We start from the raw sequence: 27,729 nt of genomic DNA on the forward strand, positions 1-27,729 counted from the left end.
TTTTGGTTTTTTCCCAGTTCTAGAAATTGACTATGAATCCCTTTGTAGTATTTACTTCTCTCTTCCCATCTGACCCCCAAACCTGCTTTGGATGTCTTTTGTAAAATCTTTCAAGACGAGTGAATTCAAAGATCATGAGCTCCTGAATAAAGAGTTAAAATGACAGTATCATGCAACTATCCTAACTCTCTTTAAAGTAATGTTAGTCTTCTAGAATACCAATCTAATTCTTAGAAGCAGAAAACACAGGAAGCTCAATGTTCCAAGAAAAATTAATAATAATTGATTCATCCTGGCTACCCAGGAAATACACAGCAAGGATCTGTGTTCTATGTAAATACTGACAACAAATCCATCTAGTAATACCCACCACCCAGGGACAAGAAAATAGAAAAAGAGGTCATGGAACAAATGCACACTGACTAAAAAGTACAGGAAGAAAACATAAATTTAGGGACGAGAAGGAATCAGAGCTCGATGAAATGCGATAGATCTGTGAGCTATAGAGACAGAAGCAGGTAGAGGTGGGAGAAGAGATCACCACTGATGGCAGTGAGTGGAATGCAGGTGGGCAGGAAGTGAAGTGGACAGAGGTGAGGGGTAAGACAGGCAGGAGCTAGAGATGAAAGGAGCTGAATTACAAGAGAGAACAGCAACAAAAGCTGGGAGGTGGCAGACCAGGAAGGAAGCACACCCAAGGAAATAAAAGAGTAAAGGGAGTAGAAAGTATTTTCAATGGGAGGCTGAATCATGAAAAAGGCAGGAAGTAGACAAAATGCAAAGACACTAAACAAGAAATTACAAACAGATGACAAAAAACATAAAAGTGAGACCAAGTGATCAGTAGATAGGGTAGAAAGGGGGTTAAAGAAATGAAGTAAAACAGGCGTACTGAAGAAGAAAGTACTTTTTAAAAATTGTTTCTGGAATTTCACTGTATTAAATTTTAAAATCTGTTCTTCTGCACCCTGGCCGGTGTGGCTGAGTTGGTTGAGCGTTGTCCCATGCACCAAGAGGTCGCTGGTTCGATTCCAGGTCAGGGCATATGCCCAGGTTTTGGGCTCAATCGCCAGGAGGGGACATGCAGGAGGCAGCCAATCGATGTTTCTTTTGCACATGAATGTTTCTCTCTCTCACCCTTTCCCTTCCTCTCTCTCTAAAATCAATAAAAACATATTTAAAAAATAAATAAAATTAAAAATACAACCTATATTTTGCTTTTATTTCTGTTGGGTAAAACTTGATACATAAGAATGAAAGTTTCCTCAACTTACAGAGAAGAAAATTTTTGATGAGGTCAACTGACTCAGTTGCAAAATGTAAGAAGAGCTGAAAACAGTAAAATTTACTTATGTCAGTTAATAATCTTAGCTCTAACCAACAAACTAATTTTCATAGCAACACATTAATGACCTTAATGACCAATTGCTGTATTTGTTAATTACAAAAGCTTTCTCTCTCTCTCTGTGCTTATCAGTAGCATTTGGAGAGATCCCCACTACAAAGGAAGTTTGACAGAAGTTTAAAACAAGGTTAAAACCATAACGGTTAAGATACGCTGTAAATTTTCTATAGATTTTTACTACTCATGTTATTCTATTCTCCTAGGTAACTGAAAACAGAACACAGATGAACTGAAAAGTTCATCCTTCATTTCTACCTAAAAACAGCAAACAAGAAAAAAAAACATTAAACAAGAACATAAAAATAGTAAAGAACAACTGCGAAAAAGAATGGCAATTGTTCTGTTCTTGATCCTAGAAAATAACCTAGAGGGAAGAGCAACTGTACCAAAGGTCTATTTATAAAGATATAATTCTTATTTTTACACTAAAAAATAAAGTCATGAGATCTTCAATCCAAAAAATTGTGCAAGAAAAAAGGAGGCACATGCAGAGACTCAGAGTAAAGATGAATCTGAAATCGCAGACTATGACAGCAGCACATCATTATGAAGCAGCAATTTATCAACATCCTGCACTTTTACTAATTATTCAGTGAAAGTGAATTTCTAGTGGCCAATATCCCAATACATTGTTCCTATTTCTCCTATTATATCTACTAGCTCTCTATCCACAAAGAATAAAACTGATCATGAGTAGATTCCTAGCTACTGCAGTACAGGAAAATAACTCAAATATTATATGCAAAAGCAGAGGAGTTAATAACGAAAATATATGAAACATGTAAAGAAATATGCTAGCATTCTTGTCACTCGTATTTTCAGAACTATCTTCTTTCAGCTGCTCAAAAATCCTAAATGACATGGGGGTCGCTTCTTAAAATCTGCCATGTCTTCAGGATTTTACCATTCTTCCATGAATATCTTAATAAGTCTCTTGGCCACACAGTCCATTCACAGGCATCCGACATTATTGTTTACTTCTAGAAATAGCTGCTGTTCCACAGGCTTGAGCAGACATCTTGAAGGAACAAACCTGGTTCTTTGATTTCTACTGAGGACATGCTGAAACTAGGATTCTCTCTCATATTCAAAGATAATATGGAACTCGAACTGTGCTGTTTCCAACGTAAGATGCCTTTAAAAAAAAAAAAAGTTAAAAATCAACTACATTTTAAAACACAAAACTCTAAAAAAAAAAAGTGTAAATTCTCATACATTTGTCTTACATTTTGGCTACGATGGAAAAATAAGTAATTTAATTAAAAAATTTTACTCTTTCACTTCAACTTTAAATATACTATATTCTCCCAAAAATTTAAGAGGGCATCACAGGGTACATAATAAAAATACTCCAAATAACTGACAGTTCCTAAAATTAATTTTAAAAATCAGCTGAAACTGTAAAGAAATTCTGGTGATTGACTTTTTGAATTTTACCATGGCCAGGATAGAAGATGGGCTTTGAGAAAATACTTTCTTTATATTCATATCTTATTTGGAAATGGTATGAACAAACATGGTTTGTGCTGACCTGTAAAATGGGCTACTAAATTGATGACCTGAAAAATTTCCCACAGGCGTAAAAGTGTGAAACTACATATTATCTGGTAATAAAACTTGGTACCATTGAACCAGCTGTAGGCAAGTCATCTGACTTTGCCCCAATTTTCTTATCTATAAAATACAAGGCTGGTTCTTCTTACAGGGGCAGGTGGTTTAAAATACAGATGCCCAGACCATGCTCCCAGGGTTAGGCTAAAACATCTGTTACTTTTACAGTAAACCCTGGGTCATTCTGATATACACTTCTACTTAGAGAACCACCACACTAGAGCATGTTCAAGATCCAGTTCTACAACCCTAAAATTCATAAAACAGGATATACAGATTTCATTAAATTATCCAGCTAGATAGGCTTAAAATATGAATCAGTGTATCACCTTTCCTTTCCCTAAAACCCCCCATTTAGAGAAGAGCCTGAAATTAAGGCTAACATGCCAATGGATAAAAACTTCAATACAGATTTTAACCCAAATTTTCCAAATTATTTTCTAGAGTATTTAAATAGAACACGATTGCCCGGTCAGCGTGGCTCAGCGGTTGAGCATCAACCTATGATCTGGGAGATCACAGTTAAATTCCCAGTCAGGGCACATGCCTGGGTTGCAGGCTCGATCCCCAGTAGGGGGCGTGCAGGAGGCAGCTAATCAGTGGCTCTCATCATTGATATTGATATTTCTCTCTCTCTCTCTCTCTCCTTCTCCCTGAAATCAATAAAGATATATTAAGAAACAAACAAATAAATAAATAAATAAAACATGATTGTGGGACAATATTCATAGCTGGTTCTATGACAGGCCATCTCAAAACATATGCTGATGTTAAAATGACAGCAGCACACGTCATTTCTTTACTGATTCAAATTATAAAACTACCCCCAAGACAAATGTCATAACCTCCTATGCAGCAGAAGTGATCTGTAACACAGAATACTATACCTGCAGAGCGTGTCTTCCCTGGCTGCTAACCAGGTTTGTGGCCCATGCTTCATTCAAAGGCACTTCCTCCTCTCATTCCTGGGCTGTGGGTGGGGTGATGGATGTATTCTCCTATCTGTGTAATCATTTAGAGCCAGTGACTCTTTTGATGCCCAATACCCACAAAATAATAGTCAGCTCCTGACAAAGGGATACAAAACTGGAATTTCAGAGAATACCACTTTTCTTCATCTTGCTGGATTTTGTTTGTAGGCCCTTGTCTAATTCCACATGGCTTCAAAAATGACTTCACTCCAGGTTTGTTACCAAATGAACAGCATAATTTTATGGAGGTTTTTCCCCACTAAAGAAATATTACTTGGTTTGATGAGGATTCCTGTCCCCAATAGTGTACTCTACTGCCCAAGACAAGCTGAAAAAATGGATCAAGATTTCACATAACAAAGCAAATGTATAGAAGTGCACAGGAAACTGTCAACACTCTGGTGAATTATTACCTCTAGGAGCTTAAATCTAATAAGTGTTTTAAAGAGAAAAATAGCAAGATATCAAGTGCCATTTAATGTTATTTTATTTTGCATTAGTTTTCTGACACTGAACAGTCACTGTCCTATGTCCTGATGAATTACTGTTTTAGAATTCTATACTTAAAGAGTTACAAATGATACTCAGTTTTCAGATTCAAAATTCAGCTTCTGACCCAAGAGCCAGTCTGCCTGAGTTCATATTTCATGTCTCCCTACTTATTATTTTCGTTGTGATTTTTGGCAAGTAACTTAATTACCTTGCTGTGCCTCAGTTTACTCATTTGAAAAATGGGATTATAATTGTACCTATTTCAAAGATTGTTGCAAAAGTCAAATAAATTAACATGTAAAGGCGCCTAGGACAGTGTCTGGCACATTTTAAGCCCTACATAAATGTTAGCTATTATTATTACTTTATTTAGCTCCAAATTCCCATATTCTTTCATGTGTGTACACAATGTCTGCCCCACTAAAATAAACAACTAACATTCACAGGGCTCATCATGGGCTGCCAACTCTGTGGAGTGGGTAAGACTGGAATAGCCCTGCCCCCAATGGTAAGTGGGACCCCATGGGCTGCAAACTCTGTGGAGAGGGTAAGACTGAAGTGGCCCTGCCCCTAATGGTAAGTAGAACCTTCACTCCTGGAAAGAAGGGAGAAGATTCCAAAGTACTTTTGTTCATTTCACAAATATTTACTCAGCACCTTCCATATGCTAGGCTCTGTTCTAGGCTCTGGGGATGTGGTAATGAGTGGCAGAGAGGTCTTTGCAATCTGGAATCTTAAAGAGCACTCCATTTGAGAGCTAAGTTTTGAAGTAAGGAATGAGAAGGACTTGTCTTCCAATTCAATGAAACACAACATTGCTTATATGCCTTACAAGCAGGAGCCAATGCTGGCATTATGGGTCACTCTGGCTTTCTCACAATGACAAACATACAGAAATGGCTGCAAGGAAAAATTCAATGACTTTCCATGTACTGTACTCTAAGTATGTTCCATTGCTTATACAGCACATTAAAGGGATAGTCTCCATATTTCTGCAAACAAATAGCATATAAGAGATTTACAAACACATACGGTCAGTCAATCTTATTCTAACGGTTTTCATAATAAAAGCTGTGAAGGCCCAGCTCCTAAATTTTGTCCAAATGTAACCTATTAATGCATTGCTGTATACCCTTGTGCTTTGTCTCAACCCCCACCCCTCTTCCCCTTCTTCATTTTATCTCCAAGTGGCTACATAAAAATATCAAATATCTACCAGGAAAGTGCCTGAAGATGAATGTGGTAGCAAGAATCAGTAAGTCAAGATGGGTGCAAGTATTAACTCCAAAAGAAAACACATGCATCTTTTCTTCTTACATTTTCCCATTAATGACAACTCTCCACTCATCCCCTCCCCAAAGAAAATGCCTTTAGGCAATGGAACCCTGCTATAAATATTGACTGGCAAATCATTGGACCAGTGATTTCCTCTCCAATGATGAACCTAGGCTAGAATCAGAAGACAGATAAAGTATAATATGCTCTAATCACAAATAAGACACATTTTCAAGTACTTCCCTCATCCTCTCCAGTCTTTTCAACAACTTCTACTCTCACAAGATGCAAACCATTAGATCCCACCATCACTCTCATCATTGTTATGCCTATATAAATCATTAAATTGTACCTGTGGAAACACAGTCGAAATAAACTTCTTGCTTAAGGAAGCCAAAACTGCTTCATTAAATCAAACTAAAAATTTAACTTCCTAATGCTCAAAGTACTGGACTCAACTGAATATGTTTAAGATATTTACAGGCAAACTGAAATACTAGGTAGAACCCCTGCAATGTAGATAATATAACATTCTTAACACTCATATACCCATGAATGTTAGACTTATCAACAAAGCAATAGCCAGCCCACTGTTTTTTATTTCCTTGTTTTGGTATTGGAAAATTACTCTTCCTGTTTGTCATCTGTTAATCCTTAATTAGGAAGGTGACTTAGAAACTAAATATGGAAAGAAGCCTTTCAGAAGGGCCATTAAGGCTTTCCCAACATTTACTTTTTTCCAATGTCCAAGCATAGCCTGTTCATTGGGTGACAATGGGAATTTGAATAAGTAAGAGACACAGGGCTTAGGAAACTACTGAATACTCAAAAGTTCTATGCAATTTTAAATCCATCTTCCAACTTGAAAAACACATTAATTTACTTCATGAGTCATTTTATATTGCCAACACCCTTATTTTACAAAAGCAGAAACAGAAGTAGTAATTAATGTAAATATTCCACATTTGGGTACATTCAAATCAAATATGTGTATTCAAATATTTTTGAGCAACCAATCCTTATGCAAAAAGTTATCCTGGAAGATTGACTGTGATAAAGCATGTAGATCACTTGGCGCAGGCCTGGCAAACAATCAGTACTCAACACTGCCCATTAATACTGTTCCTAATTTTCCAACTTTTTAGTTAAACTAAATGGCTGTAAATTACATGTGATTATGCATATATAATATGTATAAGCTAACATGCATTAATACTATAAATAAAGCCAGTATGTTAGTGTACCAAGTAACACTCTTCATCTAGACAAAGGTGAGTTTAACTGTAACAAAATGATCCACAGAGAAGAGAAAACTTCCTAAGGGGTAGTGTGAAATATTAGCTCTTATCTCTGCTTATCAATTAAGGATACAACCTCTACATGATTTAACGTGGATTTTAATTAGCAGTCCGGCGATCCTAGAGAACTAGCTCAAAATGAAGAGTTAAGACCTCAAGCATGTGGACAAGTGGCCATTTATTCGCAAGGCTCCATCAACCACTGAAACCTAATAACTTCAATGCTAATACTGGAACCTACATATTCATTACCTGTCTCATACTGGAAAATATATTTTTCAAGTCCCTATACAATTTTTTTTAAATACCTGAAAGTCAAACTGTCACTATTACAGTATCCAGTTTTTTAAAGAACTTCAAAAGTCTCAGCCACGCATCATTTACCACAGGGAAAATGGAAAGACAGTTTGGAGAGCATATGCTTTCTTAAATGTTGAGGTAAATATTAAAAGTAACCCTACGCCCTTATTACGAAAAAAGAAAATCTTCGTGTTTCTCAGCCTGCTCTCCATTCGCGGGACAATGCACATTCCCCCCTCCCACGCCGAGTCACACCCGGGGTGCGCCGAAGTGGGGCGGGAAGCGGCACAGAACTCCCGGGTAACGACCTGTCCCCGCTACTTCCACGCTAAATCCACGTGGACTTCCCGGCGGGGGCAGCGAGACCGTCCGCCGCTGGAAGCCCCAGCCGGACCCGACCCGCCCTCCCGCGGGGGCGAGGGTCGCGCGGCCGAGGACTCGGGGAGGGCGGCGCGCGCAGCCCGGCGGGGGTCGGGGCCGGGGCGGGGGCGGGGGCGGGGGCGGGGCCGGGCGGTGACGCACCGCGGGGGAGGGGAAGGGAGCCCGGCTCCACTCACGCGCGGGGGCGGCACCGGGGCCGTCGCTGCGTCTCTCCCGTTCAAACATTGAAAGGGGGGCGGAGGGGGGAGGGAGGGAAAGACCTGGTTCCTCGTCTCTTCCGGAAACCGACGGGCCGGCAGGAAATGACGAAGGCAGAGGTCGTCCAGGTCCGTGAGGTAACCGATTCCCGCGAGCCCGGCCCCGACTCCGGGGGAAAGGGCCCCGAGCCGAGCAGCCTGGTCGCCTGCCGCCTCCGGAGCGAGCAGCGTGAGTGGACCCGCGTCCCCGCGCCTCCCGGGCCCTATCTCGCGTCACCCGGCCCCGCCCTCCGCCCGCGCGCCGCCCCGCCCCGCCCCGTACTCGCTGAGGAGGGGAGAGGAGGGGAGGGGAGGGGAGGTCGCGCCGCGCCCGCCTCACGCCCGCGCGGGGCGCCGGGAGGCTGCTGCCTCCTCGCCTTTGCTCCGAGCCTCCCGGGGCCGCAGGGGATAGTGAGCCTCCGAGTTCCAGAAACGCAGACGACGGAGTTGAAGTGGCCGCATCCGCAACGCAAACTTAGGGCGGGCGCGATGGCCCCGGGCGGTTGGGGTTCAGCGGGAGTGTTTCAGGACCGAACCCTCGTGCTCAGCCTGCGGACGGCGGAAACGCTTACAGCCGCCGGCTCTGGAGGCTCCTGCCTGCGGCCGCTTCCTGACAGGATTATATTCTGTACCCGCTCAACTGGATTTTTTTCCGGGAGGAGCAGGTCTCACAAGATTGAGGTCAGGGCCCGAAGAGTTAAGGTTTGGGCGTCAGATGCGGGTGACGGCCCTCTCTAGACTGCGTGACATTGGGCAAGTTAGACTGTGTAGCCGCCACCACCATCCCACTTGCTTCTAGGAAATGGAGTTTTAGTGCCTCCCAGCAGGGTGGTTGTGAGGATTAAAGGAACATACTGCCTGCCTCCCGATGGCGTCTTCCTCCTGAAGGCCTGTTAGCTTGTACCCTTCTGAGTCGGAAACAACCTTTAGTGTTTCAAAGGACTGAGAAAAAGAAAACCACATTTATGCAGTGGCTTGTGTCGTAAGGAACTCTTGGAACTGTATAAATGAGTCTAATCTGAATTTGTATCAACATAACAAAGCACTAAGTGAGAGAAAAATGGTAACATTCTAGACACGATAACAAGCGATGATCAGGTTTAGAACCACCTGGACTTGGTATCAGGAACCCAAAATCAGGAAACTAATTTTAAAACATGGTATAATCACTGATCCCTAGAAAAGTTCTAGTTCTCAACCTAAAAGTTTATCAAACTAAAACCAAACCCTAGCTGTCACATTTTGGCAGCTTTATCTCTGGATGCCAATATTTACCTGGGACTTAGTTCAGCTCATCCTAGCATCTCCCTATGGAAATTGTTCAAGCATTACTCTACAGGAAAAATAACGTGAAAGAAGTTTAGTTATCTCAAATGACGAATTTGAGAAATCTATGAATCATGATCCAAGCACATGGCTAGCTACATTGTGATCTTGCTGAAACTTGGAACTTGCCAAGAAGGAACCACTCACTGTATAATAGCCCCTGGGCGTTTTGCTGTAGACTCCAAGAAGGCTATGGTGGTATCCAGGAACCACTCAGCAGGTGTATGTGTACTTGGTTAGACTGTGGTGTGCTGGAAGGGATGGTCATAGTTCAGGCCACATGTGAGCCATGAGTCTGTACTGTGACTTTGGACAAAACCATTCTTTATTCTTGGCAGTCTTACAAAGTCATGCTATTGGTCATGATAGAGAAGTGGACAGGAAAGGTCTACCCTCAGTGCAGATCTTTCACAACACTACTAAAAATAACTCCAGTGCATTTCCCTGGAACTGTGGAACAGTAGTGTCATTGCATACCAGTGATGTTGTCTAATGTATGTTATATAATTCACGTTAAAGTTTTTCCATCTGAGTCAGCAGTAATTTGAAATCCTCTGTAATTACAGACTGGCATATTTGTATCAGGAGGATGAGAAGTTCTGTAGGAATACACTATTTATTGAGTGGCACATGAACAGAATTTTGTAGAAAATCAAAGCCAGAAATGAACCTGGCTCAGATCCATTCAGGTGTTAGAAAACAGGTAGGAAACACTTTCATAATTTGTTACATAAATGGCACTTGCAGAATGTTCTAGTGGCCACTACTATATGTTTCCTGTTTCTTCCCTGACTAGTTAATAACTGCCAATCCTGAAAGCTACCACCCTTGCTGCATGATTGTTCCAGGCCTTCTTCAGCATGTTAAATCAGACATCTAAAGTCTTTTTGCAAAACACAGTCATTGTTATTCTGCATTTTGGAACCAACAAAATTCTAAATTCCATAAGCCATAAACAATTATTAGTCTCTGGTCTTCCAAAATTTTCATTTCTAAAATTGATTACTTACTATCAATCATAATTATTATATTCAGAGAAACCCTGGAGTTCAATTTTAAGGAATAGGAGTTGAAACTCTGACTATGCCAAATCCCCCTGTGCCTCTCACTCTCTTGAAAGAAAATTCACAGCCAGACTTTTATAGGAATTGGGTATGGTCTGATGTTTAATATTTAGATCTTGCATGTGTAGATTATTATAATTTAAAGTAAGTTCTGTTTTTATTATTCCCTAGCTAATTTTTACAGTACATCTTTATGTTCATCAGACATCAGTGGATGTGTTAGAGAAATTATTCTTGCCCTCAATGTCAACAGTTTAAGTTAAATGGCCACTCATGATACTCACTTTATTGTAAATGAGTACATTATGTCCCCAAATGTCTGACAAAGACTTCAGATGTCAGCAAGGGACAAACATGGCACTTGGCTGAGCAGTAGACCTCTGGGGAAATTTAATTTTATGCAGAGAAACACTATAAGAAAGAAAACAGGCTCTGCCCTTAATACATACTTATTAACTTACTGAGCCAAAACTACGTTAAAGAATATTTTGAAGGCTTACAGGAGAGATTGCAAGATATTTAGTGGATGAATTTCTGCAGTGCCTTCATTGTTATAGAATATCGGGAAAAATTGAAAAACAATTTCTTGGACATTTCAGATACTATTTTTCTTGGTGTTAGAAAATGGCTGTCTTATTCTTAAAAACTACAGGATAGTTCTCACCTATCATTTGTTCAGTTTCTCTCCTTTTTATAGAATGTCTAAAATAACACTTCTGGATTTCTTTCACATATTAGGTCATTTTACTTAGACTTACCTTTTATGTCCAACACAAAGGAGGAACTCTCTCTTAAAGGAAATATTCAGTTATCTTCCCAAACACAAATAAGAAGCCATTACTCCTTTACTTGCTATGTGATACAGTTGCTATTACCACCCTTATTTTCTGTGGGAATGTCCAAAGAATGCATTTCCTTGAATAGAAGTCACAGCTGTGTAAATAGCAAAAAGTAACTTTTTATACCATAGCTTCTTTCAACTACATTTGGCCAGCAAGCCAAAACTAGATAAAGCTCCAAACGTTTTCCAATTGCATCGGGAGGCATGTGGAAGAGCATTGTTACTGGTGTCGCATCTTTTCTAGGTTAGGCTGCTGTCACGAGTGCAACCCTGTTCTGAGAGCATCACAGCTCAGTTGTTTGGGTGTGTGTTTCAAAGTATTCAGTTGCTTTAATCTGGGTGATAGTTACTGCTTGGAAACTGTACATTGATATTTCAAACTGTATCCCTTTATTAATATGATTTTTTAATCCCAAGTTTTAACCTTTATATAGAAGCTTTAATGTTTCAAAGTTACAAATAAGGGGGAGTATGTTACATGCTTTAGTTATCTCAACCAGGGGTTGGCCAACTTTTTGTTAAAGGACCAGATTGTAAATATTTTAGGCTTTGAGAGCTGTGAGGCAAAAATCAAGGATATTATGTAGGTAATTATAACCATTTAAAATGCATTTGTTTAGAAATGTAAAACCATTCTTAGCTTCTGGGCCATACAGAAACAGGCAGCCTGGCTGGGGCTGACCAGCCGTCCATATGTTTACCAGCGCTTTTCCAGACAGTCATACTATCACTCACTAACAGAAATCCTGTTCTTTTTTCTCCCTTACAGCTGCATGCCTGGGGATTACGGAGTGATGGGAGACGATGGCTCTATTGATTACAGTGTTCATGAAGCCTGGAACGAAGCCACCAACGTTTACTTGGTAGTGATCCTCGTTAGCTTTGGTCTCTTCATGTATGCCAAAAGGTAAGTCTTTGAGTACCTCAGGGGAGATAAGAAACTGGGCATTTAAAAGCTTTGCAGGCTTGTTTATTTGTTTGTTTGATCTGAATTAATTGCACAAAAATAATTTCATCAGCATTTTTGTTCCCACCATGAAAGCACTGTCTACTGGGGCCCTCAAGCACTAGATACCAAAGTTTGGCTTGGAAAACCCTATTGCTTTAAGAGATGGAGATTTAAGTGCAGCTCTTGGCACCCAAACCAGCTGCACTATACTCCCATTCTATCATTTCTAATACAGCTCAATTTTATTACCCAGCCTGTGTTCACTGGCACCCTGGGATGAGCACATTTTTTGGCCCATGTCCCTGAAATGCAGAAACACTAACTCCTGTGTGTTTAGCAGTCTCTCTTTGCACATTTTAAGCTTTCCCTTCTGTTTCTTGTGCAAGACTGTATCATAGCACTTCTTGAACAGTATTGGTATTATCTGATTACTTATCTGTCCATTCCACCAAAACTTCAATCCCTTGAGAATAAGGCCCTTTAACCTTTGTGTCCCTGGTGTGCCACTTAGTATAAATTCTTAATATTTTCTGCTTTAATTCTTGATGCTGTAGCATGATGAAACTGTTCTCTCCCACACTCTCTCTGGCTCCTATCCTTTCCGTACAATAAGAAAAAGAAAAGGCAGAGGGAGCTTTGAAAAGGAAAAGCAGTATTAGTTGGACTGAGTTGCTTCTGCTTATAGCCACATGCTTCATGGTATTCTCCACCAAAGTCAAAAAGGCATTAGATAGTTCAAATAATTAGTAATCCACAAATTATTGACGTTTGGTCTGGGGCACAGTTCAGAGCCTATACTTTCTCTCAGACACGCAGATTCTCCCTTCCTAGCTGCCTGACCCCTAGAGCAGCTAGCCCATTGGTTGCCTAGACTCTAGGGGGTGGGTGAGAGAAGGCTCCACATATCAGCACTGGCCCACTTGCAGGAAACAGCTTTCTGCTAAAAATAGCGCTGCCTTCTCCCCACCCCACTTTTAAAAGCAGGGGCACACTGTTATAAATTTTAAATAGATACCCCCCCAACTAAGGCCATCCTATTGTATTTAAGAAATATGCTTATTCATTCTTCTCCAAAATTAAGGTCTGCTCACATTGTTTATTGTCGAACCCAGAAGTTAGCTTTATTTGGAGGAGATGAGAGGGAAGGGAAAAAATCAGATGTTTTCTTGTTTATACATTTTCCCATACAATATTTGGCTTTTGGGAGAGTAGGGAGTGGAGGCACAATAGAGGTATATACATCACTGTTGTATTAAGTGGATGTGTTCAGCTACTTTCTTATATCCCTGTGGCTGTACATATATAGCTTCATACTTTTTAGTGAAAGAAAAAGTACTTGAGCCAAGAAAGCATCCACAGAGACAAAATAAAAGATAGATTCCTTGCCATTTAAGTCCTTAAATGTAGTTTTCGATTATAACGATCATGAGACTATTATGGTCCTATTGATATTAATACAAATCTCTCTTCTGCATTGTTTTTCTGTTTTAGGCATAAAAGGAAAATAATGAGGATATTCAGTGTGCCACCTACAGCAGAAACTTTGGCAGAGCCCAACTTTTATGACACAATGAGCAAAATTCGTTTAAGACAGCAACTGGAAATGTATTCCATTTGTAAGTACATTCTGTGCTTGACTATATGCATAAGCATGCTTAAAATAGATTTTTTGGAATTAAATCCAGTCATCAGAAATAGATGATAATGAAAACAGAGTTGGCAAGGGCAGGTTTGCATGAACTTAATGCCTCAGGACCCTGTACTTGTATGGGGCCCTTGCATGACTCTGAGAAGAACCCTAGGAATGTGTGCACGGGATCATGCTTTTGTAAATTTTGCAAAAAACTAGCTACTTTAACAATCAGTGGATTTTGCTATCTCTTTCTACTCTGATTTGCCCTCCTTTGTACTTCGTGTTGTGTGGAATGGCATTGAGGTAGCCAGGAGTATTTTGAGAATCTAAGGGAAAGTTGAGTTGGAGCTACTTTTAGTTGGGATTTGAAGTTTGTATTTATGGAGTTTGAAGTCCCTTCTATTATAATTATATTATTACAAGCCAAAGCAGTATAGGAATGGCTTCCAGGAACATGGCATGTGACATCCATGTGCATGGTAAGGGGTCATATCTCAATATTAATAAGTTCTATAGTACTGAACCTGGTGAGTTAATGTAGGTATTGGGAAAGAGTCAGAATGAATTGTAAGCCCAGCCATTTATGCCACCATTTAAAAGAATAAGGGTATTGTTTCTGCGGTGTATCATTAAGTTGAGAAAAACAAAATATAGTAGTATATTATACGATGCCACTCTTTTAAAATCAAATGACCAAAACATCCCTTGTATTATCTACAACTAATATAAGTGTTCTATGTAATTATGCAAGCATGGAGGAAGGCTTGGAGAGATGCGCATCAGATTATTAACATTATTACCGTGATGGGGACAGTGCGGTATTTAAAGAAAAAGACTAGACATTTCAAAAAAGAAATATGTCTATAGTAAAAACTTAAATGTGTGTGTGTATGTGCATAGGAAGAAGCAAGAAGTGAAATTTTAGGTGAAAAGTAGAAAAAATATATATGTACATATATATTTTATACAAGTAAAACCTCCAAAAAATTCTTTAGCATAAATTTTATCCTAAGAAATGGTAACAACAGTTCCTTTGGGGAAAGCAACTGGGTAGGTAACTGCAGGACTGATCAGGGGGAGGAGAGCACACTTTCACTGTTTTTCTTTTGTTCCTTCTGCCCTTTGTACCATATGCGTGGGTTACCAGTTCAAGCTAAGAAGTAAAACTAACATAGCGGCTTCATTCACAATAGCCAAAAGGTGGAAACAATCCAAGTATCCTTGACGGATGAATGGATACACAAACCGTGGTACATAAACAGTAGAATGTTATTCAGCTTTCAAGAAGAAGAAAATTCTGGCATATGCTGCAACACGGATGAGCCTTGAAGACATTATGCTTCATAATTCTTATAATGAAGTGAAATAAGTGAGCCACAAAAGAACAGATATTGTATGATTTCACTATATGAGGCAAATTCATAGAAACAGAAAGTAGAATGGTGGTTCCAGGCCCTGGCGAAAGAGAAAATGGGGAGTTGTTATTTAACGGGCAGAGTTCAGTTCGGAATGATCAAAACAGATCTGTGAATGGATGGTGGTGATAGTTGCACAGCAATGTGAATGTAGTTCATGCCACTGAACTAAACACTTAAAAATGGTTAAAATGGCAAATTTTATGTATATTTTACCACAACAGAAAATACCCTTTAAAAAACTTAAGTTTTTTTTTTAAAGTATAGAGTCAGAAGCTCTGTATGGAAAATTGTAAGGGAAGAATTAAGTTATCATTGATGCCTAGTCAAAACAGAAGTTATCTCCTATCAGTAATATATTCAGTAGTATAACATATACAGTTATAAACCCAGTGTACATTTGTTTTTCTCCTTTGATGGGAATGGCATAAAATAAAATTTATCAGAATTCCAGTCTTTGTAAGGTGCATCAGTTTTCTATTGCTGCTGTAACAAATTATCACAAATTCTGTGGCTTAAAACAACACAGCTGTATTCTCTTACAGTTTTGTAGGTTAAAGATCCTACAGTAGTCTCCCTGGGATAAAATCTAGGTCAGCGGGGTTTTCTTTCTGCTCTGGAGGAGAATCTGTTTCTTTGCCATTTCCAGCTTCTGGAGGCAGCCCACATTCCTTGCTTTGTGGCCCGATTCCTCCACCTTCGAAGCCAGCAGCATGGCATCCTTTTGATCATTCTTCCATTTTTGTATCTTCCCCTCTGTCTGTACTCAGCCAGGAAAGGTTCTCCAGTTTTAAGGGCCTATGTGATTAGGTGGGGCCAGATAATCCAGTCATCTCCCCCTCTCAAGGGCCTTACCTTAAGCACATTTTCAAAGTCCCCTTTGTCCTGTAAGGAAACATATTCACAGATTATGGGGATTAGGATGTGGACCTCTTTGGAAACCATCATTCCTATAAACAGTGAGTGTGTGTGGATTTGCACATTTACTGAATTCCTGCACATTGGAGGATTCTCAGTGTTTGTGACATATGTAGTCCTAACAAAGTCTGGCGGTTCAAGAGGAAATAACAAACAAAATTATTTTTCTTAAAGAAGACTCCCAAAGTTGTACAAGCTTTAGGCCTCAAAAATCTGAATTCACCCCCGAGTAGCGTAAACATCTCTTTCTTGACTAGGAAAAAATGAAGAGACTGAAAGTTTTAAAGTTCAGCATTGAATGCCATTCATAAAGATTTCAACCCTCTACTTTCTCGAGTTTTAGGTTAAGACCATTTTAAGACCATTCTTCAATATACATTTCTCAAAAGTACAAAGAGAATACAGAATTGTATTTTTCTAGTTTATATTAATCACAAAGTTCAATAACAGATCTCTTAGGCTTATAAGGTAAAATATAGTCAAATTCCTTGTGATGTAGACAAAAGCATTATTATTAATTTATCTTAAGGTGGAAATAGCAGGGCAAGAAAGGAAATTACAGAATATTAATTTAATTTTAATAGCTTAATTAATGCTTACCCATATTTTAAAGCTCTGAATAGTCCTGATATACAAATAATAATAGAAACGTATAAAAATGGGTATTAGCAGTGTTGAGAAATTAGAGGATCACAAAGTATAATAAATTTCTCCAATTCAAAAAAAGTTCAATTTTAAGCTAATTCTTTACTGAGATTCATGACTTGACTGTGATTTAGTAATATTAACTAGTAATTATTTTGCTATTTTATTAATTTTTTTCTCTTTCTTTCTTGTTTTGTTTTATTTTTTAATAGCAAGGAAGTATGATTATCAACAGCCCCAGAACCAAACTGACAGTGTACAGCTCTCGTTGGAATGAAATCTCAGAAAATGAGCAACATAAGTAATTGTTAAACAATATGGTAGCAAGCTCCAAACAGCATTTTAAAAAATCTTCTGTTTCCATAAAATCATTTTATTTGTGACTTTTTCCCAGTTTTTTTGGTGTGTTTGTTTTGCTTTTTAAAATGGCATCTTCAAGTCATTTGTTACACAAATAAAAAATGGCTCAAAAAAGGCCAGAAATGGTGGTTTTACGTTGAGAAGAAGACCTTTGATTTCTTCAGGATGCAATCAGTCAGGAATGAAAGCCCATCTTTGGAATTGAGAATCTGGAGCTTATGCACTTTTAGCTGAGCATTTTTGCAAAATTAAAAAATGAAAATCCAGTCATTGACATTATTTCCAGATTGTATTCTGTGATAAATGTAGTATGGATAACAGAATGATTTGTGTTCTCATTGCTGTTGTTACCACTCTTTAACTGAATTAACTATTCACTTCTTCAGAATTTGCATAGTAGACTGTCTTTTCTACATCATGAGGCATACCCATCTGCTAATTATAGAAGCTTTCTGGAATTTTTCTCCCTTAATTGTGTTCCTAGGAGTGAGTTTGCTTTTTTCTTTAATCCTAGCACTCATTTCCACCACAGAAGTCTTCTTTAGGCCATACTGGGGCCATGTTGCCAAATAAATGGGCACCTCTATAATTGGTGTTTAGTTAGCAACTTGCTTTTTGGTCATATGATTATCAATGTTTAATGTAACTGTCTGGTTTCTTATGCTTTTTTAGCATAATATTCCCTGAAGACTCTCATATCTTGTACCATTTTGTACTGTACATTGAAATGTTTTTACCTAATTTTTCATATTTATTTAAGTAAAAGCTGGTTGGAAGTAGTGGCAGGAAAGTTTAACTGTCCATGTAACTGGCCAAGAATTAGTTTTTGAATCAAAGATAGTCTTAATTCTAAGAGTTAGAGTTAATATTTCAGCATCATTTTCTTTTCCCTTTATAATTGTAAAGTAAAAGAATATAAATTTTAAATGAAAAGGTTTAGACCAAATAAAATCATTCAGGGAAATTGCATTTTCTTTCAAAATTTAATTATATCATTCAAAAATGTATATACTGTAGAAGGTGAATTGTTGACCAAATGGAGTAATTCATAGAATGAAAAACCACATATAACTAAAACCAGGTATAACTAAACAGTTATAATTACAGGCTGGGGGTAGCAGAGTGGCAAGGAGACAGACTTCTTAAACTTTGCTTTGCTCTGGGAGACACTCTGTATATTTCCGTGAGCAGAGAATGTAATCGAGCAGGTGCAGTTTGTTTGCTGTCACTGACATGGGGCACGATCTAGACAAATTACAAACCTGGCCGTCTCAGATGATTTGTAAAAGTAGTGTACATAAATAAATATAAATCACAATGGAGTTGTGATTGGTTTTATCTGCGTCCACTAGATAGAGACAGCTACAACTGAAAACTAGTAAATCATTTGGTGAGCATCAAACCCCGGCAAGTAAGAGCGGATGAGTTCCTAGTGTTTTCTCTAAAGCTAGCATGGGAATCACTCACCCCCACTGGCAGGAATAACAGCAGGTCTGCCTTTGAAGTCTCTTCTCTGCTTCAACAGCTGAGCTGGGAAAGGGGTGGAAGCCTGCAGCCGCACTTCAAAGCCACACCGGCTGATTGTCCTGCTCCTGCCCCTGAACCCACCAAGGATTCAGTGGAACTATTTTCTTTGGAAGAAAAGGGGAATGACTAAAAACCGGTAAATAACACTTGTGTTCTGCTTTTCTCATCTCTCCTCCTCCTCTCTTTTTTTTTTTTTTTTTAAATGCATAAGATACTCAGCAGTAAGCACTGGTCAGCCTCTATTGGTGCACAGCTTGAGCATGTTAAATAGTTGATGTTTAGCTGATGCCAGCCAGCTGCACTCAGGGAAGAAACTGGCCTCTTAAGGACACAGATGTTTGCTATTGGCCTCACACTGTTTCAGGTGGAGTTATTTATATGATTCATCAGAAAATGAACTGCAGAGTTTATGGTAAAATTGGTGTAATGTCAGAAATATTTTCAAGATCAGATAGTGGTAATAAAAAGAAGTTCAGATATTAAGAACAAATATATCTTAGAAATATAATTAAAGAGAAAAGGGACAAAAGTATATAGAACAAAGTAATTCATTCAATAAATAGTTATGAAATACATACTCCATACGTTAGCCACGTGTGATCTATAGACTATTCAATTCTAATAACAGAATTAGAACAGGAGCAGGTGCTTACTAAATGGAAATAAGGGTACTTATTTGCATACCTTTAACCTGTATGCAAAATAGAGAAAATAGGGACTGGAGCTTAGTCTTAATCTCTTTCCCATTTGACTCACTAATAAAGCCAGAGCCAAACTTGCACAAAACTATAAAGCAAGAACAGTTTCCCACCTACCTTTTTGTCCCTCTTCAGCCTCCTATAAGTCTATGGGCAAAACAGGTCTTAAGTGAGGATTTGAAAGTAAGGATGGGGTACTAAGCTGAGAACTAAGGCGGTAAACCCCAAGTCCTGTAGCATGCATGCGAACTGTCGGCAGCAGGTCATCTTCCTACTATCATTGACCTCTCACCCCCAAATAAAAGTGGCATTTAGCATTGGATTCTGTACTGATGTATTTTCCACCTTTATTTTATTTAGAGATAGTGAGAAACTAAAGCTGTTTATGCAGATTAGTAACATTCCTAGGTAGGCAGGCAAATGAGATAAGTCAAAGGTTGAGGCTGCTTACTGCCCAGGTCCCATTGGTAGTACTGAGCCCCAAATTTGATACTGAAAGAGCACTGTGTGGTTCACTTTTACTTTTGATGTTTACTAGTTCCAGTTTCTTGAAAGAGTGGCTCTATCCCAGGGACATTATTAAAAAATATTTTGACAAATTTCAAGCTAGCTGAAGAAAGTTGAGGATTTTTCACTGCAACCAACCATTGGCATTGTTAAACTTAACTGCAAATGTTTTTGGCCTCAGAAATGTGAATTTTTTGAAAAAAATGCACCATATAAATATAAAGTATTTATTACAGAACAAGTAAATGTATGTTTACTGTCTTCATTTTTTTTTGGAAAGAATTGCAAATGTCTCTGAATAACATTTTATTTTGAAGTTTAAAAATCCAGGCCATTTCAAGTTGACTACAATCTAATATAAATCTTATATCTAAATACTTTCTATCACCTACTATTAGCATAGTAACTAGACCAAAGTAAATGCTTGGTGAATACTTGTTGAATTAATTTACTTATAATAATTTATAGAACCAATGTTTTATTTTTATGTTTCTGAAAAGTATTTGTAGGTTCTGCTTCTGATAATAGAAGAGTAAGCATATCAGACCAACTCACAGATAATGATTATGAATTCAACATGAAACAAAGAACAACTATTTGACAGTAACCATAAGCAGACAAACCAGAAAGAGGTTGACTCTTGAAAGAGGGGACTGCATTGACTGAGATTTGTGTTTATATGGTTCTTTGAAGGTATTTCCAAGTCTAACAGTTGAGAGTAGCTAGAACTCAGGCAGAAAGCTATAGTGAAATTGGCTTGAGAATAGGACAGAGTTCAGTGCTTCTAGAGAGACTGGAAAGTAAGGAGGGAACATCACAGAAGCAAACCACAGGAGGGGGAACCCTAAAATCTGCATATAAATCTGACAAGTCCTTGGCTGACCCTGAACTATGAATCTATACCCTTCAGAGCCTGGCAGAAAACAACTTTAAAAAGCTGAAAGAACTATAAGAGTTTTCAGCTACTGCCCATCATAGGTGATACAGTTTGAGTCCTGCCAAAAAATAACACTTTTCAAAGATCGAATCTAGAATCCCTGCACCATATCATCCACAATGTCCAATATCCAATAAAAAATTACAGGAATTAGAAAAACAGTAAAATGATTCACAGTTAAGAGAAGAAATGAGACAATGCGGTCATAGTCCAGATTTGTTTTGCTATGCCAGTATTTTAATTGTTTGCAGTTTCTTAGACTCATTACACCTAATGATAATTGCCAGCAAATGCAAAGCTATTTGAATTCCAAGGGGAAGAAACCTGGCCTGGGACTGTGAGTAGAGTTGCAGGTATTCTAAAAAGATGCCAGTTGGTACTCAAACAAACTTAAGTACACTGATTCTATTTGTTAAAAGAGTGGTCTTAGTGCAGGTGATTGTTTTCACAAGTTAATTTCTCCATTATTATATGCAAACATAATTACTGCAGCAACCTATTACACATTTGTCACCATCTTCCACAACTTATAATTCTCAAGCAAAATCTAACATGTCATTACTGTCTTTTATATCAACAAAACATTAATAAAATGTTGATTGGAAACCAACTTCACCTGAGGAAATATGTCAACAGTCCAGAACATGGGAGGGGATGCTGGCCTGGTTAATTGTAGACAAACTATATATATGCAATCTTTTGGGGGCTGTCAAACGTTTATCAGCAAATCTTTTGGGGAAAAGCGTTGCTCCCTTCCTTGAGACAGATCATCAGAGTTAGCTTTCTCTTTTCATCATCAAAGCCTGTGATGTTTTCTGCAGAGGACGGGAGGCTGGATTTTAGAAGCGCCAGCCGAAGGACAGATTTTCATCTGTCTACAAGTTATAAATGAATAAAGGTGGTTGGAAACTTAATTACTCAACATTTGCTTATTTAGTTGCAGTCTAATTTACTTAAGGCTCTGGATGCTTTTAGTAACTTCTTAGGTGCCTTACTGAATGGCCTCTAGCCTGTTGCTATGGTGAAATAGAATTAATAACAATTCTTATTATGCTAACTTAATACTTGTAAAATATACCCTTTATTAAAAAAAAAAAAGAACCCTGGCAAATCTAGTACGCTTCAAAAGGATTATAAAATTTTTAGAAACACTAGTCCTTAATTATAGCTGTGGGGAAATTTGAGCTGAATGTATTAACCAACATTTTGACAAATGTAGACACTTAAGCTGTTCTGCTAGCTGACAAGTTTGAAGCTTGACGTTTCCTTTTTCAAGCTGTTGTAAATTTAGTTGGAAACAGCTCCAAATAGAGGGAAGTCACTTCATGATCCAAATAATCTTTTCTTTTGAACTTTATTATACTTGTCATTTTGGGCCAATCAAAAGGATGTAGTTCATCTTTCTCCTAAGAAGTTAAAATAAAATTTGAATTTGATTTAGTTTGTATAAAGTCATGTTTAATACAATCAAAAGACAACTCTATATTTCTGTATGTTTCAGGACAATTTTGAAAGCACCAATATAGATAGGAAATGAACTGTAGAATGATTTAGTTGATAGAACACAGAATTTGAAACCCGAGTGTCAGCCTGCTTCGATCTGTGCTGTGTCTATTTGAGCATATCATGAATCTTCTAGGCCTCAGTTTGTTCATCTGTTACATAGGAATACGACTGCCTTTATCCCAGGGATGGTCAGATCCTCAATGACAAACCACCTGAGCCCCTCAGAAGGCAATGTAAAGACCCTTGGTGGTAGCAGGGTTCACTATTCTTTCACTATGTAACCAATTTATATGTTTAAGAGTTCTAAAGAGCAAAATCAGACGTGAACGGAGTCCCTAGTCCCTCCAGGCCACCAGAGTATGTATTCTGTAGCTTTCTCTGCAGTCCCAGGAAAAGCAGCTAGCTAATGAGAACTTACAAAGTACACGAATCAAGTCATCTAAATATTATCACTCACTTGGACTACATTTTCAGACCTTTAATGATAACATCTCCATTTTTCAGATGGAAATATGGGTACAGAGAAATTAGGGGAGAGGCTCAATGCTGAAAACCAGAATTATGTTATCTCTTGAGATTCTTTTCACTCTATGTATCTATGATTCTCACAACAGAAACAATGGTTTGGAGGTTCAAGCGTTGTTTCCAGTAGAAAGTAATGCCGATGTTATTGCTGGGAAGCTGTAGCATGCCTTATTCAAGTCCTTCTCAGATAAAAGCCAAGCAAATGGCAGCAATAAGTTTTCCTTACAGTATTTTTATTAAGTATGACCGCCAAACACTCAAATATAGAGGATTTTTTTTCTTTGTATTTATTTGATTACCCATAGTTTATAAATCACACGTCTGTTTTGTACACTTTGTACCAGGCAAGTCTGGGCATGCAAGGACTGTAGCGAGTTCACGAAAGCCACTTAACATATTTGGTTGTCATTTAAATTATGACTTTGAAAACAGAAGAAGACAGCCCTTTTACAGTGATAGGCAGATTTATGTTACTTGCCGCACAAACTAAATTTAAAATAACATAGAAAATGTTATTCTTTCATTGCCACTCTGCCATAATACCCTGATATTTTTTAAAACATCCGCAGTAATTAATAAGCATGACATGAAGGTTTCAGTACCTCTTCTTCGGTGCATTTGTTTTGTAAGTTACAGAAACTGCAGCCACCAGGGCTTTCTATTGACGATTGGATGAAATCTAGCATTTCCTCCAAAACACTTATCCTGACATACTGCAAATCAGGGAAAGAAAGCCAAGAGACATAGCCTTAGGAGCACATACAGGACCTGGGGTGTGTTCATTTGCTTCATCTAGTATCCCTTTTTGCTACAATTTCAGTTCAGTGACTCAAGAATACACAAGTTTAAAAAACAAACAAAAAAAAGCAGCCTGCAGTTCAGATGCCACCAGAGACTCAGCGAACCTGGAATGAGTAGATGTGTTCTGCGCGCATGTATTGGAGGGGCTACCAGTGTGAGCTGTGGCCAGAGAAAAACCTGCCCTACATCCCAGCTCCTTTCCTTACCAGCGGCGCTTTGTGCCCTCTTCTGTAAAGTGGAGATAACTCCCACCTCAAAGAGCTATTTTCAGGATTAAATGAAATCCACCACATTAACTGCTCAATATGATGTCTGATAGAATATTTATTCCTTAAGAGCTGTTCTATACTCTCTTTGAGCCAGTCTATCTAACTTATGCTAAAAATCAAATGAAGTATTATTACTAAGATGAATCAGGAAAAAAGAACGTTCTTGGGAGTGAAATATTTGTATTATATAATTTTAAAAATATGAAGTTTCTTACTTTTAATAACATATAATAACAGAACTACATGCATGAATTAGGGCAAACCTGTTTTAATGTACAAATAAGAACCACTTAGAGTTATCATAGCAGGATATAATGGAAAGGGTGTTGGGCAAATAGGCCTGATTTCAATTCTAGCTTTGTCCCTTGAGCAAATTTCTTTATCTTTGATCTTTGACTTCCTCATCTGTTAACACTTGGAAGGGGTGTAGCGAGGATGATATATTAAAACTATATATATTTTTTAGGATAATACATTAAAACTAGATACATGTTTTTGTCATCTATCTATAAAGAGCACACAATAAGCTAGAGTAGTGATTATTTCAACATTAAAATAATTTTTTATTGCAAGTAGGACTTCAAAATTGTTTAAGTGCTAAAAATTAGTCTGATAAAGCTCTCTTCCCATAATCAGCCTGAGGTAACCTCTGAAAATGCTTCACTAGTCACTTAACCCACAAAACCCCACAAAATCATGCAAGTCGAGAGGTTCAAATCTTTGTGTTCACTCTAAGAACACTCAGGAAACTCCCCAGGCCATCAAGGGTATGCGTATCCTAAAGCCACCGAGCATTCAAAGGATGTCGCTTTACAGAAGCAGTATGTGCCATTCGTCCTTACAATGGTGGCGTTGGTAGGTGTGCCCAGGCCTAACGGTGGGACTGGACAGAGGGTGGGTGCCCAAAAAGAGTGTTGAGTTTTTGCTGCATGTGCTTAATAATGCAGAGGGAAATGCTGAACTTAAGGGTTTAGATGTAGATTCTCCGTCGTTGAGCGCATCCAGGTGAACGAAGCCCCCGAGATGCATGCAGCTCAGAATTTACAGAGCTGATGGGCAGATTAGAACGTATAGAGCCAAAGGTCAAAGGTTAGCCCACACGTGAGCTCTCCCTGCCCACGGAGATGATCCTTATGGAAAAAGAGCAGATTGTTCCTAAACCAGAAGAGGAAGTTGCACGGAACAAAAGTATACCCCAGAAGAAACCGAAGAAACAAAAGCTTATGGCCCGGGAGTAAATGCAACATAAAATAAACGCTAATAAAAGTAAAAGCAGAATGTTCATTGTCTTTATTCATAAATATGTTTCAAGTGTCCTTACAAGATGAATCAAACAAGTTTTCTTTTGATTAAATTAAAAGGATAGATTATTCTGTTAAAAATTAGTCTGATATAAGTAAATGTTCTCTTTGAAATGATTTGCACTATTGTCACCTAATCCTTTTGTCATTTATATTATTTATATTATTTATAATGTCATTTATATTATTTATATTATTAAACATTATCCTCAAGGGGTGTGTGACTATGATGGGGCATATCTAGTGGCTTCTGGAGTGAGTGGCAAAGTTCTATTTCTTGACCTGGGTGGTAATTACAAAGGTGTGTCTGCCCTTTAATTACTTATTAAGCTACATATTTGTTTTGTTTAGATTTTGATGTCTATGTTTTATTATACAATAAAAAAAATTTTTAATAAAAAAATTTACTCAACCTAATTATTGTATGAACTACTACAAAGGTGAAATCATAGAGGACTGCCCAGCCGGGCGTGGCTCAGCGGTTGAGTATCGACCTAGGTTCCAGGAGATCGCAGTTCGATTCCCAGTCAGGGCACATGCCGAGGTTGCGGGCTTGATCCCCAGTTGGAGGCGCACAGGAGGCAGCCAATCAATGACTCTCTCATCATTGATGTTTCTCTCCCTCTCTCTCCCTCTCTCTCTCCCCCTTCCTCTCTCTGAAATCAATAAAAGATCTACTTAGGAAAAAAAAAAAAATCATAGAGGACTGATTTAGAGGGTTTTATCATGTTTTTAACAAAACAGAATTAACATGCAAATAAATGAGTGATCTTGATTTTTACCTTTCTTTGGGTCCTTCCACCAAGGCACCAAATTACTATCTGAGTTTTCCATTCTCATGTGAAAAATGTTGGGTGTCATCAACTATAAATATAAAGTAGAATTAATGTCTTAGATGGTAACAGTTTACATGGCAGCAATATACATGATCAATGACATTAATTCAAAAAGATGCACCAAATCGTAATGAGGCCTCATGAATTCAGTCACAGTAAGGATGGTAGTGCCACTTAAAGTATAAAAAGGGATCCATGGATGACAAGTTGAATGTGAGTCCACTTTTGTGTGGCTATTAAAAGAACAGAAAGATACCTTAGCTATAATAAATATTTATTGAACAAGTTACTATTAGCACTAGTGAAAATTGTAAATATTCTGTTCATTTGGAGAAAATGTATGAATAGGTATCTTTGGGATACTTTGCTTATAAAGAAGAAAAACCTACTCAAGCTTTCTCTAGATAAAGGAATATCGAAGTACCTTATGACATCCATGAGGGATCAGAAGCAGAAAATCTGTGAAGAACCAAGGAAAAACCAGCTTCCCTCTCCTGCCCCCATGGGCTCCTGCCCTCTTCCCTCTGCAGTCCACCTCCCACTCTTTGATGATCAGCACACATGACCCTCAATGGCTGCCCTATGCTTCTGAAACTCTTGGGGCCATCATCTGATGCTAAAGGACCCATTGTGTCTGAGACCCAACTCCAAGTAACTGTGGAAAGAAGAGATCATGGGAGCAGAAGGTTCTCTGCTGAGGCATGGTAGGGGTAAGAGGAAATGACTTAGTAGAATTCAACACAGACAATGTGGTCATGGCCACTAAAATGGTCGAATAATTTATTCATTCCACCACTGCTGACCTACCATGATTCAGACTGTGCTGGGGATTCAAGGGTGAAAAACGGCCAGAGGTCAGACTTCAGAAAACATGACAGGACATCTAAAGAAATTCTTTAAAGAGGAGAGAAAAAAAGAATTTTGAAGTCTTTCAGGATCCTAAAGGAGGTGATGACTAATTTCACAGAGGAGATTATAGTAGAACAATCTTGAAGCATGAATATTAAAACTCACAAAGTACAGTCAAGCAAAAAATGTGTTAACAGACCTACAGCGAAGTTGGGAATTTCTCTTCAATGAAGGACACTATGGATAAAATCTTGACAGGTCCAGGAGAAGACTTTGCAATATCTAATACTGACAAGGAGCTAATGCAAACCAGTAAGAAAAAAATGATGGGTGCTCCAACAGAAGATGGGCAAACATTGTGAACAAGCAATTAGCAGAGAAGAAAACAAAAAGCATCAAGCCTCATTCACTCTTTCATCATCATTTTACACCGATCAGACCAGCAAAATCAGCAAGCCGGGTAGCACCAAGTGTGGGCAGGGGCTGTGGGCCCTAGGCTCTGGGATGGGAGTACTAACCGGGGCATCCGTGCTGCAGAGCACTCCAGCAGTGCTTATCAAAGTCCGCGTCAATACTCTGCATCCAGTGCTGGAGGAGGGGACAAAGTTGAGAGGCTGGCTTGGAAGGGTTTTCTGTGTCACAAGCTCAATTTTGATTCTAAAGACAATGGAGAACCAAGAGAAGATTCTAAGCAGGCCAGTCGCATGGCCAGAACAAAACTGATGGCAGTGTGGAGTTAAAAACAGAAGCAACAAAACTGATGGCAGTGTGGAGTTAAAAACAGAAGCAACAAAACTGATGGCGGTGTGGAGTTAAAAACAGAAGCTTAGAAAATGAGTTCAGAGGCATGTAT

The 27,729-nt window shown here is 38.5% G+C and overlaps 2 protein-coding genes across 9 annotated transcripts in view; one reads left to right on the forward strand and one right to left on the reverse strand.

Moving 5' to 3' along the window:
• Positions 1-8,215, reverse strand: part of SLC20A2 (solute carrier family 20 member 2) — a 96,184-nt gene extending 87,969 nt beyond the window's left edge. Inside the window, exons 1-3 of one of the 6 annotated variants that reach the window (XM_081129048.1) lie at positions 7,994-8,171; positions 3,904-4,018; positions 2,439-2,540 (exon numbers count right to left, since the gene is read on the reverse strand). The gene's annotated coding sequence lies outside the window, so the exon portion shown is untranslated. The other 5 variants (XM_081129047.1, XM_081129049.1, XM_081129045.1 and 2 more) reach the window with 5 other exon arrangements.
• SMIM19 (small integral membrane protein 19) lies at positions 7,887-17,443 on the forward strand. Of its 3 annotated transcripts, none has more exons than XM_081129054.1 (4): positions 7,887-8,068; positions 11,970-12,107; positions 13,641-13,765; positions 16,973-17,443. In XM_081129054.1, the coding sequence occupies exons 2-4, from the start codon at positions 11,974-11,976 to the stop codon at positions 17,035-17,037; spliced, it is 324 nt and encodes a 107-aa protein (XP_080985180.1). In that variant the 5' UTR covers positions 7,887-8,068; positions 11,970-11,973; the 3' UTR covers positions 17,038-17,443. The 3 variants fall into 3 exon arrangements, with proteins under 3 accessions (XP_080985180.1, XP_080985178.1, XP_080985179.1); XM_081129052.1 differs by having other exon boundaries at positions 8,041-8,159; XM_081129053.1 differs by lacking the exon at positions 7,887-8,068 and adding an exon at positions 8,249-8,650.
• The last annotated feature ends 10,286 nt before the right edge of the window (positions 17,444-27,729 follow it).

The sequence above is a fragment of the Miniopterus schreibersii genome, assembly GCF_964146895.1.
Source record: "Miniopterus schreibersii genome assembly, chromosome: 2".
NCBI classification, from domain to species: Eukaryota; Metazoa; Chordata; class Mammalia; order Chiroptera; family Miniopteridae; genus Miniopterus; species Miniopterus schreibersii.

Coding starts and splice junctions, on each gene's coding strand:
- SMIM19 (XM_081129054.1), top strand. CDS start 11,974: ATGCCTGGGGATTACGGAGTGATGGGAGACGATGGCTCTATTGATTAC. Junction 12,108..13,640: donor CTCTTCATGTATGCCAAAAG/GTAAGTCTTTGA, acceptor TTTCTGTTTTAG/GCATAAAAGGAAAATAATGA. Junction 13,766..16,972: donor ACTGGAAATGTATTCCATTT/GTAAGTACATTC, acceptor ATTTTTTAATAG/CAAGGAAGTATGATTATCAA.